General features: G+C 38.6%; 1 protein-coding gene across 4 annotated transcripts in view; it reads left to right on the forward strand.

The window, feature by feature from the left end:
• The first annotated feature begins 7,060 nt into the window (after positions 1-7,060).
• The window catches only part of TMEM67 (transmembrane protein 67), a 56,914-nt gene continuing 51,462 nt past the window's right edge, over positions 7,061-12,512 (forward strand). For 2 of the 4 annotated variants that reach the window (XR_009223265.1, XM_058564606.1), the window contains exons 1-3: positions 7,061-7,286; positions 8,885-8,973; positions 10,004-10,097. Coding sequence is in view for 3 of the 4 variants with exons in the window: in XM_058564606.1 (XP_058420589.1) it covers positions 7,061-7,286; positions 8,885-8,973; positions 10,004-10,097 (409 nt within the window). In the remaining variant the exon portion in view is untranslated. The other 2 variants (XM_058564607.1, XM_058564608.1) reach the window with 2 other exon arrangements.

Here is a 12,512-nt window from a genome sequence, read left to right on the forward strand (position 1 = left end):
GGACTCCACATTTAATAGCCAAGTAAAGGAGATGGAGCCTACAAAGGGCAGAGAGCAGGAATAACCAGAAAGTTTATTCTAGGAATAACCTGGAGGAAAACCAGGAGAGTATTCCATCATGGAAGCCAAGTTCAGTTTGGAACATACTGAATATGATGCAGTGGTTGTTTATGTCTACTAGGCATTGGCACTAAGAGTTTGGAGACTGGGAAAGAGTGCAGGGCTCACCACACAAAGTGCCCCAACTGTAAGATTCTGACCTCACTAATTCCCCTTTCTGACCACCACCTCCGCTTCCACACTTTGAATTTGTTCTTCAAGTTGTTTGTAATATTTTAATTCATTAATCCCCTCATAGGCTCATTTGCCTCTCCCTTTTTTTAAAATTAATGCCCAAGAAAGCACATCCAGGGATTCCAGAGCAGCAGTAAGGAATCAGGGTTGAGTGTGGGCTCTGGTATCAAATTGCCAGGGTTAGAATCATGATCTGAGTGTGACCTTAGGAAGTCACATATGTTTTCTAAGCCTTGGTTTTCTCATCTGTAAAATAAAGGTGATGATAATGGCCACAATTTTATGAGATGAGATATTGCAGTGCCTGACACATTGAAAGCAAGCAATTAATATCAATTATTTCAATTATTATCCATGGCCCTAACTTGCACCAACATACTAGATAATTGTTATAGCTTTAATTTCTACCTTTAAATTTTTTTCTTTATTCAATAAGAAGCTTTTATCTGCCTCAGGTATTTCCTATCTTCCTTTAATGTCATAATCCACCCAGCCACCCAAATTAGAAACTGGGAGTGATCCTTGTTTCTGTTTCTTTACTTCCTCTGTCATAAAATTCTCATGATTCTTCTTCCTAAACAGCTCTTTCATTCATCCTCTCTGCCTCTCCCTTCTTCCATTGCCCTAATTTAGACCCTAGACTTCTGCTTTAGCCTCCCAAGTGATCTCTACCTCTAGAGGTTTCCATATACCTCTTCTCCAAGATATTTTCTTTTCTTTTTTTTTTTTGTTTGGTGAGAAAGATCGGCCCAGAGCTAACATCCATTGCCAATCTTCCTCTTTTTTCTGAGGAAGATTAGCTCTGAGCTAACATCTGTGCCCATCTTCCTCTATTTTGTATATGGGATGCCGCCACAGCATAGCTTGACAAGCAGTGCGCAGGTCCATGCCGAGGATTCACACCTGCAAACCACCAAAGCTGAGCATGCGAACTTAACCACCGTGCCACCGGGCCGGGCGCTCCAAGATATTTTCTAAAATGCAAATCTGATCATGGTATTCCCTAGCTTAAAGTCCTAACAAGCTTGAAATGGTAGGCAAATATAGGCATTCAAGAGCCTTCATTTTTCTTCCTTCCTACTTCTCCAGCCTCATCTCCTGCCACTGACCACATTGTACACCTCAGGGATGTGGGGATACGTACCATTCCCCAGTCTGCTCGCTCACTCATACGTCTGGGTCTGTTCCTGCTGGTCCCTCTGCCTGTCCTGTCCTACAATATCTCCTCCTCTGTGACTTCTCCATTGATCTCCTTCCCATTTCTTAAGGCAGGGTTAATCCCATCTTCCACTTCTATGGTCTCAATTAGAACAGTTATCTGAACATATTTTAATGAGTTGTTTCTATGTCTGTTTCTCTACTAGATTAGGATGCCCCTGAGGAAAAGCACCACAGATAGCTCTTGTCCCTAACACGTGTCTACTCATACAAGTGCTCAATAAATGTTTGAAAAATTATTGAACTCCCTACCAAAGATGAGCTACCTTCTGACTTCTCACCTAGGGCTCTCTTTCCTGTTGATTATTGTTACGAGAGGTTCGGGGATTCGATCGGAGACGTAAAAGACACTTTCCACTCCAAACAAATGGACTGAAGGTATATTTTATTATATAGAGGATAGTAAAGGTGACAGTCTGCAAACAGATCCAAATAGGTCAAATATTAAGAGGGAAAAAACATCAGCCCAACTGGAAAGGGAAAACACCCACATCGGCTGAAGAGAAATGACACAAATCAACCAGAAGGAGAAACACCAGGTTAACTGAAAAGAGAACACATCAAATCAATTACTTCATATCAAATCAATTACTTCACATCAAATCAGTTACTCACAACATCCACGCCCCACTGCCGGGAGAGCTCTGTCAATCGACGCGGCTGGGCAAGGATCACACGTCCTGGGCAAGGTGTCCCTTCCACAGGTGGAACTCTCACCGGGTCTCAGTTTCCAGCAGTTTTTATACCATCAGTAATTTTCAGAGTAAGCAATTACAGAGTTTGCAGAGCAAGCATTTAGTGTTCCCATGTACAAAATGGTTATCAGTGGCGTACGTGCACTGAGCCCCCTGGCTAACATCCCGGCCCAGTAGTTGTGTACGTGCATTGTTCTCTTTGGTTATCGTCCCAGCCCGGCACAGATGGCCAGTCCATCCTGTGCTACGACGCTCCAAGAGCCTTGAAATGTTACAACTTGCAACTCCCTCCGTGAGAGAAAGGCCAGTTCCCGGGAAAAGGCCAGTTCCCACCACACAGAAAGCAGCTTTTATATTTCTTTTTGTGCTGGTGGCTGTAGGTCAATGGAGCGGCCAAACATGGCTGTACTCATGTCAAGACAATTATGCCTCTCTTAACTCAGCTTGGGGATTCAAAACACAATAGTCGTTGGAATACTCAAGATGATTCCCATTTCTGGTTCCAACTTCTTCATCAAGCACTACACCTTGACATCCATTTCTACTATACCTCTCTACCTAAGTAGGCAACTCATGTTCAGCATAACCAAACTGCACTCATCTTCTCCACAAACTGTTCACCTTAACCCTAGAAATATCCTGGCCTGTCCTCTATCTGCTCTTGCTCCAACAGGATTTAGCCTTGAAGGCAAGATCTAGACTTGCTGTCAGTTTTCATCACTAAATGATTTCCCTTCCAATTATCCACTCTGCCTTTTCAAAATATTTCCTACTTTTACCTATGTTCTTTACTCAGGAAACTGATTTTGCTCTATTTCTTTGCTCCCCAGCCCAGGATTTCTTTATGGATTCACTCATCTTCCTGTTTTCTTCCAATCTGTGAAAGAATGACTCTCCTCCCCTGAGATGGTCCTTCTCCCACTCTTACATCCTAGTCCTTGACCCCTTCCTAGGAGCTCAAGAGAGAGTCAATTATTCCTCTCTTTATTTTGAATCTCTCTTCTACTACTCCTTTCCTTTCCACTTATATTCTCCTTATCCTAAAAAAAAAAAAAAAAAAAAAAAATTAAAATTCTTTTAGCTCAGTCCCTTCTTTTGCCTTCCTTTCAATGCCAAGTTCCTCAGAGTAGCCTCTATCTGGGGCTTGTTCTTTCTCACTACTGCTCTATGGCTTGCTTCCACTCCTACCACTGTAATGAAACTGCACTCTAAAAGGTAACTAATGATCACCTAGTTGCCAAATCCAAACACTTTTTCTCCATCCTCAGCCTCCTTGACTTTTTTGCAGCATTTGTACTGTTAGGGGGCATGTGGTTAAGCAGCCCCAAGAGTTAAAATACCATGATTCAAAGTTTGTGTCTGTAAATTACAAGCTGTGCTTTGACGCAGGTTTTAAAAAATCTCTACGTGCTTCCATTCAATCACCTATAAAAAGATGGTAACAACACTATAGGTTTCATAAGGTTGTTGAGTGGATTAATTTTGATAATGTAGGTAAGGCATGGTACAGTACCTATCTCATTCTAGGTGTTCAATAAGCGTTTGATATCCTCTTTGAACCCACTTTCTCACCTTTTTTGGTACCCTTCTTCCTAAGCTGACATTAAACCATGTTCTCCTAGTCACATCCGCTTCTATGTATAACTCTTGCACATTTCAGCTGGATGACTCTGGGCATGTCTTTAAGCCTGATAAATGGGTATAACCGTACTGCCTATTCATAGGGTTGTTAAAAAGACTGAAATGATGCATGGAGGAAGTTTAGCACAACACATGGCATAGAGACAACATTTGCTTTCCTGATTAAAGAGACAGAGGCAACATCTCTAGTTCAGCTCTTTTCCTTCTTCTCATCTTAAATCCGAATTTTGATATCTGGTGTAAGGCATTCATATTGCAACTAAGAGGGAAAAGCCAAGAGAACTGCAGAGATGACTATCTGACATCATTGAACGAACACCAGCAGCCACTTACCTCCAGACTTCTCATATTTATTTTTGTTTAAGCCATTGTGAACTGGGTTAAACTACCTGATCTTCTATTACTTGTAGCAAAAATATCCCTAATGATACAGTCCCAATTGATGCTTAACAGCTTTAGCTAACATTCTTTCTCCTATCCTTGTAGGCAATTTACACAGACAAACCTATAGTATCTACAGTTATCTCAAATTTAACTGTGTCTATTTTAATCTTTCTGCTACAAATAATCTCTATTTAGCTCTTTGAGGCAGTTTTGTTAGATGCAGCACTCAAAGGTCTCAGATAACCATCATTCAGCTGTCTGTGGTATATTATGTCAATATCATCTTGTTAACTAAAGACAGTAGGTTTGTCCTACATGTAGAATATACCAAAATTTTTCTCTATCTATTCCACAAAGAAGCCACTTAATAGATTGAAACGATAACAGGTTATGGAGTTGGCCAGGTGGAGATAGATTCTAGTTTCACCACTTCCTAAAATGTACCATTTTTGATCCTCAGTTTCTTTTTTAGTAAAAGGATACAAAAAAATGGATAGTATTCCCTCAAAGGGTTATTATGAAGAGTTAAGGTTAATGCTGTTAAGTGCCTAGCACAGTGCTTAGTGGGGGACACAAAGAAGACCATCATGAATGGGAGCTCTTTTATTGCTTTAATTATATAGTAGGCAATGAGTAAATATTATTGCCCTAATCCCTTCCACTGAGCATATAACAGTATGCACTTCATTAAGGAAGACTAAAGTTAAAATTTGCCTGTAGGAAGCTTTTGCAGATTAATCTCAACTATTCTGACCACACCGTTTCTGAGTCCCCATTAACATTTGTATAGTCACGTGTTTTTTCAAAATTGTTTTCAGGTAAGTGGTTTCCACTTCAAATTAGTCACTCCAACAACACGGTAATTACTCAAAAACATTTTTTAGAAGTCCTCTTTAAGGAAGAGTTTGCAGAACATACACCTCCTGTGTCATAGATATTAGTGACTAAGTGAATGCTGGTTTTTTTGGGGAAGGACACATGAGGAACTCTAGGCCTAATGGTAGCTAATGGTTAAAGTTATGTAACTTCCTTAAATGTGTTTTCCACATGCATTGAGAATATTATGTGTGTGTGTGTGTATTTTCCTTAATAGTGACAAATTATCATTTTTATTACAAAATTTGTTTTTTTAATGGAAATTTATTTTACAGTTTTTTTTTTTTTTTTTTTGGTGAGGAAGATCAGCCCTGAGCTAACATCTGCCAATCCTCCTCTTTTGTTTTGCTGAGGAAGCCTGGTCCTGGGCTGACATCCATGCTCATCTTCCTCTACTTTACATGGGATGCCACCACAGCATGGCTTGGCAAGTGGTGCGTCAGTGCGTGCCCGGGATCCGAACCAGCGAACCCCGGGCCCCCGCAGCGGAGCACGTGCACTTAACTGCTTGTGCCACCAGGCCAGCCCCAAAATTTGTTTTTTTGAGAAAGCCAAAAGTCATTTCAAGCTACTACTGATGAATAAAGTGGCTTAAAATTATGCCGGCTGATTTTATTGGGAAGGGGAGAGGAGGACAAAATAACAACAATCAAACAAACAAAATACAACAAAAACAGAAGTGAGATTTAAATATTAAGAAATATTTTTTTCTGGGCCGGCCTGGTGGCGCAAGCGGTTAAGTGCGCACACTCGGCTGCGGTGGCCCGGGGTTCGCCAGTTTGGATCCCAGGCCCGCAACGAGGCACTGCTGTCAGGCCATGCTGTGGCGGCGTCCGATATAAAGTGGAGGAAGATGGGCATGGATGTTAGGCCAGGGCCAGTTTTCCTCAGCAAAAAAAAGAGGAGGATTGGCAGATGTTAGCTCAGGGGCCCATCTTCCTCACAAAAAAAAAAATATATATATATTTTTTCTTTTATGATCTATAAACTGGCTCTGAAGGTAATTCTAAAATGTTTTGGGGCTAACAGCCTCCAAGGGTGCCTACTTTGAAAGACAAAATTCATGTATGTGTAAATTTGATTTAAAAAATTAGGTTCCTTCTTTATTAACAAGTAGGGTAAAGATTATTTCATTTTATATACATTATTTCCTGTCCTCAAAACAAGGAAAGTAGAAACACAAAGAAAGGTCTGGCAGGAAGATCTTTTTTTTAGTGCTTGAGCCAATCTTCCAGCATTGCATATTTCAAATAGGTGTTTTCCCCACATTTTTGACAAATGTATTTTTTGTTTGTTTTGTTTTTTGTGAGGAAGATCAGCCCTGAGCTAACATCTGCCAATCCTCCTCTTTTTGCTGAGGAAGACTGGCCCTGGGCTAACATCCGTGCCCATCTTCCTCCACTTTATATGGGACGCCGCTACAGCATGGCCTGACAAGCGGTGTGTCGTGCACACTCAGGGATCGGAACCGGGTTGCAGCGGAGCGCGCGCACTTAACCTCTTGCGCTACGGGGCGGCCCCTGACAAATGTATTTTGACAAATACATTGATGGAATGTCTCCTTCACCACGACCCAGTCTGGATAAATTCTGAGGTAAACATCATTCAACGGTTTAATGAAACAATACTCTTAATTTTGTGGTACAATCAGATATTTTCTTTGCTGTGGTATCCTATTTCTTGACCTCCTAAATTGATTTCACGTCCCGCTAATGGGTCGCGTCCCAGAGTTTGAAACAACCTTTTGAAACAGCCGGTCGCGCCTGCAGGATCCAGGGTTAGCTTTCCTCCAACCCATCCTTTCTCGGACTAGGCAGCTTCCGGGCTTTGGTAACCTAGCAACCAGGCAGTGCAGGCAGATACTTCCGGAACCCCAGGCCGGGAGTTGTCCAATCGGCTCCGCGGACTCGCCGCAGGGGCTGATGGGGCTGATCGCCGCCGGCGTCTGCACCATGGTGACGGGCGGCGGTGGGACCGCGGCGACCATGGAGGCTTGGTCCACCTCTTCCCCCGCGGCTGTGACTGCGCTCCTCGTGTTGGTCCTCCCTCGCCTCTCACAGGCCCAGACCTTCTCCTTACCTTTCCGGCAGCCGGAGACGTGCGGCCACAACCAGTACTTCGATATCTCCGCGCTCTCCTGTGTCTCGTGTGGAGCCAACCAGAGGCAGGACTCCCGAGGTGAGACGGTTTGGGGTGGGCTCTGGAAAGTAACATTGCCGCCCTGGCGCTGCTCCCAGACCCCGGCGTCGCTGGAACACCGTTTCATCTGCGGGAAGAATGTTTCAGGAAAGGTAACCGCCGGCGCCTGAGAGAAGGGTTCCCTTTGAGGATTGCAGCTTGCACGGTGATGAGGTTGGGGAATCCCGAGCCCGCAACCCTGTGAGCCGTCGCCAGTCCCCCATTCCTCGTCCGAGGGGTCTTTAGAGAGGCACCTGGAAAGCTGCCCCCCGAAGGTAGAAAAGAAATGGAGGAGTAACCTGAGGTGCAGAGGAGCGGGAGACAGGACAGGTTGGGAAGGGAATGCAAATTAGCGCGTGTGAACTTGAATAGCCCGTCATCTTGCTTTTCAAATCCCAGGAACTGAGAGCTGGAAGAGACCTTAACCATGATCAGGTCCAGTCATCTCATTTTACAGATTAGGAAATTGAAGCCCAGATGATGTTGTAATGTCTTCTGTGTCGCCTAAATTAGGACTGGGGGACTCTGGAAGTGTCTCTCTGCTCTCAGTCTCCAACTTTGTATTTCCACTCTATAGTGTGTCCTTAACATTATAGATTTCCTTAGGACTTATCCCTTTTATTGTTGAATATTTCTAATTGCTCTTAAAGTCTCTTTAGATTAAGCTTATTTTTTTTTCTTGGTACGTCCATCATTTGATCCTAGTTCTCCTCCCTGCACTGCTCAGAATAAGACTTTTCCCGTATTCTAAAGTCTAAGATGTTTTTAATCTTGATTTAGTCACCCGTGGTATTAACTTTCTGCCATCTTCAAATGTGATATATCCTCATGCAATTCATTGTATAGGACAGGTCAGGCTCGGCAGCTGAGAAAATATGAATGAGAAAGCATTATGAACCCAGATATCATGTGCGTTCTATTACATAGATTCCTGTGGGTGCTGTTTCCACTTAATGCCTCCTTAGAAAATGCCGTCCTTACCTACCCAGCAAGTTGAATAGTGATTATCTTATAATGTTTACTGTCTGTCCAAACAGAGGAAAACTGATTTTTACTCTAATCAAGGTAACTTTCCTAATACGGTTTTGTTCTGACAAAGTAAATTTGAATTCATTGAATATATGTGTATGATTGGGTGAAATAGAAAGGTAAAATTTCCCATAGCAATAAATCAATAGTTTATTAGTTTAATCCAGTAATTTAATAGTCTAGTTATTATGGTAGCAAGCACAATGCCTACTGTGTGCCAGATGTATTCTAAGACCTTTACATACTGACATGTCACTAATACATATGCATACATAACTAATACTCATCCTAACCCTGTGAGGTAGGTACTGTTGTCCTCATTTTGCCAAAGTGGAAGCCCAGGCACAGAGAAATTGAGTACCTTGTTCAAGGTTATGCAACCAAGTAGCAGAATCAAGATTAGAACCCAAGGAGTATGTTTCTGCATTTGAACCAAGGCAGTACTGGCTCCAGAGTCTTGCTCTTAACTACTATGCTGCTTTTCAAGATCTTAAGAATTATTACAAGTTTCCCTATCTTGGAGTTTTATTTTTATTTACCAAGGTCAAAGTTGGCTCTTTTCTTTTTAGGAACTTCATGTGTGTGTCTACCAGGATTTCAGATGATCTCTAATAATGGAGGACCTGATATTATTTGTAAAAAGTGCCCAGAAAACATGGTATGGAGTATTTATTTTTAAATAATTTTACTGTAAAAAGTAAATTAAATGTCTTTATTTTTTAAACTATGACTAGATGCTGTACTCTAATATTTTCCCACAAACTTTACAATTATTAAGCTGACTTTGTTTTTGTTTGAATAGATTTTGGGAGATAAGTGAAATTTTATGCAAACTTAGAAAAAACAGAAATGTATTGCTTTGGTTTTTAAAATCTGGAATCCAGAAAACCAAAAAGCTTTGAAAATTTGTGTCTATTTTTCCTCTTAGAGTAACTCAGTTATAAAGAAAAGTAGATGAGTGAATTTAATTATGAACATATTCAGTCTTTTCAACCAAAATTTAAAATAATTTGTGGCATTGTTTTGTTATTGCCATTGTTCTCCGTTAATTTTGGTTACATCCATGTTTGTACTATAATTACTGTATTTTCCCCAGGTTTTTCCTAAACAATATAATATAATAAGCCCATTTTGAATGATGTCATATTTTATCAAAAACCTTTATTAATACAAGCTATTAATGGATGGGAGGAAATATCCTCATAATTTAATTTTAACAACTTTATTTACATATAATTTATATACCATAAAATTCACCCATTTTGAATCATAACAATTTTTAAAAGCTAATGTATTTGAATTTTTAAAAATTAGAATAATTATTTTAGAACAAATAAGACTAACCTATTAATTGGCTATCTATTGATAAAATCTTGTTGAATTTTGTTGTTTTATCTTTATAAATGGAAAAACTCAATGACAATATTAATTATGAAAGTAAGGACTCATTTGAACTGAAAATCATGAAGAAGAAAGAATTATTGGCCAGAGTTAATAGTCGTCAGTACATAGTCATAATGTATAGCTCCATTTGGAAATATAAGTACAAATTGGCTATCCAGGAAATTTTTATGTGGCTCATATGTTTATGATTTATTTGAATATTAACTACAAATTATACACTATTGTGGCTTTTTGAACTTATATAATCAGTTAAGGAGAAAATAATTTTTTTTTTTTAAATTTAGAAAGGTGTTACTCAAGATGGCTGGAACTGCATTTCCTGCCCTAGTGGTTTAACTACAGAAGGCAAATGCCACTGTCCCACCGGCCATATTTTAGGTAAGAAGTAGATTCTTCATGAAATAGTAGTGGTGAATCTTGATTCGTGTTTGTTTTTGATAAGGACGTTAATTGGAATAGCTTGGTGATTTCTTAACAGTATTTCTTTTTATGTTGTCCAAAATTTAATGATGTTTAAGACAGCAGCAGGGATTGGGAAGAGAATAAAAAGCCCTACCTGATTAGAAAAGTGATTCTTAATAATGTAGGGTTAGATGGACACTTCCTTAACATAACATGATAAAATATGTATGTTTCAACTCAAAAGCCAACATGATGCTTAATAGGGAAAAATTATAAGCATTTTTATTAATGTCAGAACCCAGATAAAGATGTAAAGTATGCCGTTAGAAAGAGATAGATCGTAGAGTAATTAAAAAGGTAAACATTATTAATTTCCAATGATTTCATTATATGTTTAGAAAACCCAAGGGAAACACTAAAAATTTTAAACAGTAAAGGTTCCTGGATACAAAATTAGTATCCAGAAATTCTATCCAAACAACAATCCTTTAGAAAATGTGAAGGAAGAAAAGATCTCATCTACAGTAACAACAAAAAAGAAAAAAACACCTAAGCTTAAACTTTAGAAGAAATGCACAAGATAAATTAATTGAAGAAACCTTAGAATGCTACTGTGGGACACAAAGGTAGGCTTTAATAAATGAAATACATACCTCATTCTTGGATGGAGAGATTAAATGTTATAAGATGTCAGCTCTCCCAATACCAGTCTCTATGTTTAAAGGGGCCCTAATAAATTCTGGTAAGATTTTGTTTGTCTGTTTTAGGGACCACACAAACTAATTCTAAAGTTTATCTGGAAAAATATGTGAAAACCTAAGAAAATTCTGAAAAAGGAAAGAGGAAACAGCTGCTTCAGATATTATGTACACTTTATAGCTACTATAATAATGTGTGGCTAGCATATGAGTAACGCATACTGGTGGATGGAGCTTTAAGTGGAAAATCAAAATAGATTCAGCCTGTATGGGAATGTGGGTATGTGATAAAAGTGCCATTTCGTATCAATGGAGAAAAGATTGATTAATAAATGGTGTTGGGGAAACTGGGAAAATACAAAGTTGGGTTTCCACCTTATTCCTTAAAGAAAAACAAGTTTCAGGTCAGTCAAATATTTAAATATTAAATATGAATCTATGAAAGTTCATAAAAAATAAGGAAAAATTTATAGTCTTGGTGTGGAATAGGTTTTCTAAGTATGGGAAAAAACCCAGGAGCTATAGAAGGAAAAACTGGTAAATTTGACTACATAAAAATAAAAAAACACCACAAGAAAAAAAATATAAACAACATCAGAAAAAAGACTACAAACTAGAGAAAATTTATGATGCATATAACAGACAGAGGGCTAAGTTCTACAATACATGTAAAGCTTCTACAAATAATTAAGAGCAAGATGAATAACTGAATTTTAAAAATGGCCAAAAATCATGAATAATGTTCACAGAGAAAAAAATATTTAAACATAAAAAAATGCTCAACCTTAGAATAATATTAAAATTTTAATTTTAAAGTAAATTTTATTTTTAACCTACCAGATTTTTTTTATCAAACTTTTTGAACTTTGACAATGTGTTTGCAAGGGGTACAGGATACAGGGAAATAGTCATTCATATATTATTAGGGAAGAATAAATTGGCGCAATATCTATGGAGAGCAACTTGACAATATTTATCAAATGCAGATCATTGCCCAGTGGCCCTTGTCTAGAAATTTCTTGTTCCAGTATAGGTAAATATATGTCTGCAGAAGTGTATGCGTGGTTTCTTATTGCAACATTATTCCCAAGACAAAAGATTATAAACAATGTAAAAGTCTGTCAAGAGAATATTGGACAAATAAACTATAGTACATCCATACAATGGTATAGGATGTGGCTATAGAAAAATAATGCAGTTCTATAAGTATTGCTATGAAAAGAAATCAAGATATGTTAAGTAAAAAAGCAAGGTATAGAAAAGTTTATTCATTCATCTACAAATGTGTATTGAGTACTTGCTATTTATCATAAGCTCTGTTTTATGTTTTTGGTATGCTACCATTTATGCTTTCTAAAAAAGATTATCTATGCATATGTGCTTATACATAGCCAGTTTCTGGAAGAATTCATAAGAAACTGGTAACTATTGTCTCCAGGGTAGAAAACTGGGTGTCTGGGGGAAAGGAGTTGGGAAGAGACTTAATTTTCACTTTAAATTCTTATGTGCCTTTTATTTTTAAACTTTATTTATGCATTACCTTTTCAAAAATTAATTTTTTAAAAAGAATAAAAATCCCTGTCATCAATTTATTTCGTTAGAAGGCAAGACATGCATATGGAAAAGTAGTTTGCAGAGCAAGATAGCAATAAACGATTTTCACAAGGGTCACATATATTAAATCATCAAATGA

The sequence above is a fragment of the Diceros bicornis genome, chromosome 21, assembly GCF_020826845.1.
Source record: "Diceros bicornis minor isolate mBicDic1 chromosome 21, mDicBic1.mat.cur, whole genome shotgun sequence".
NCBI classification, from domain to species: Eukaryota; Metazoa; Chordata; class Mammalia; order Perissodactyla; family Rhinocerotidae; genus Diceros; species Diceros bicornis.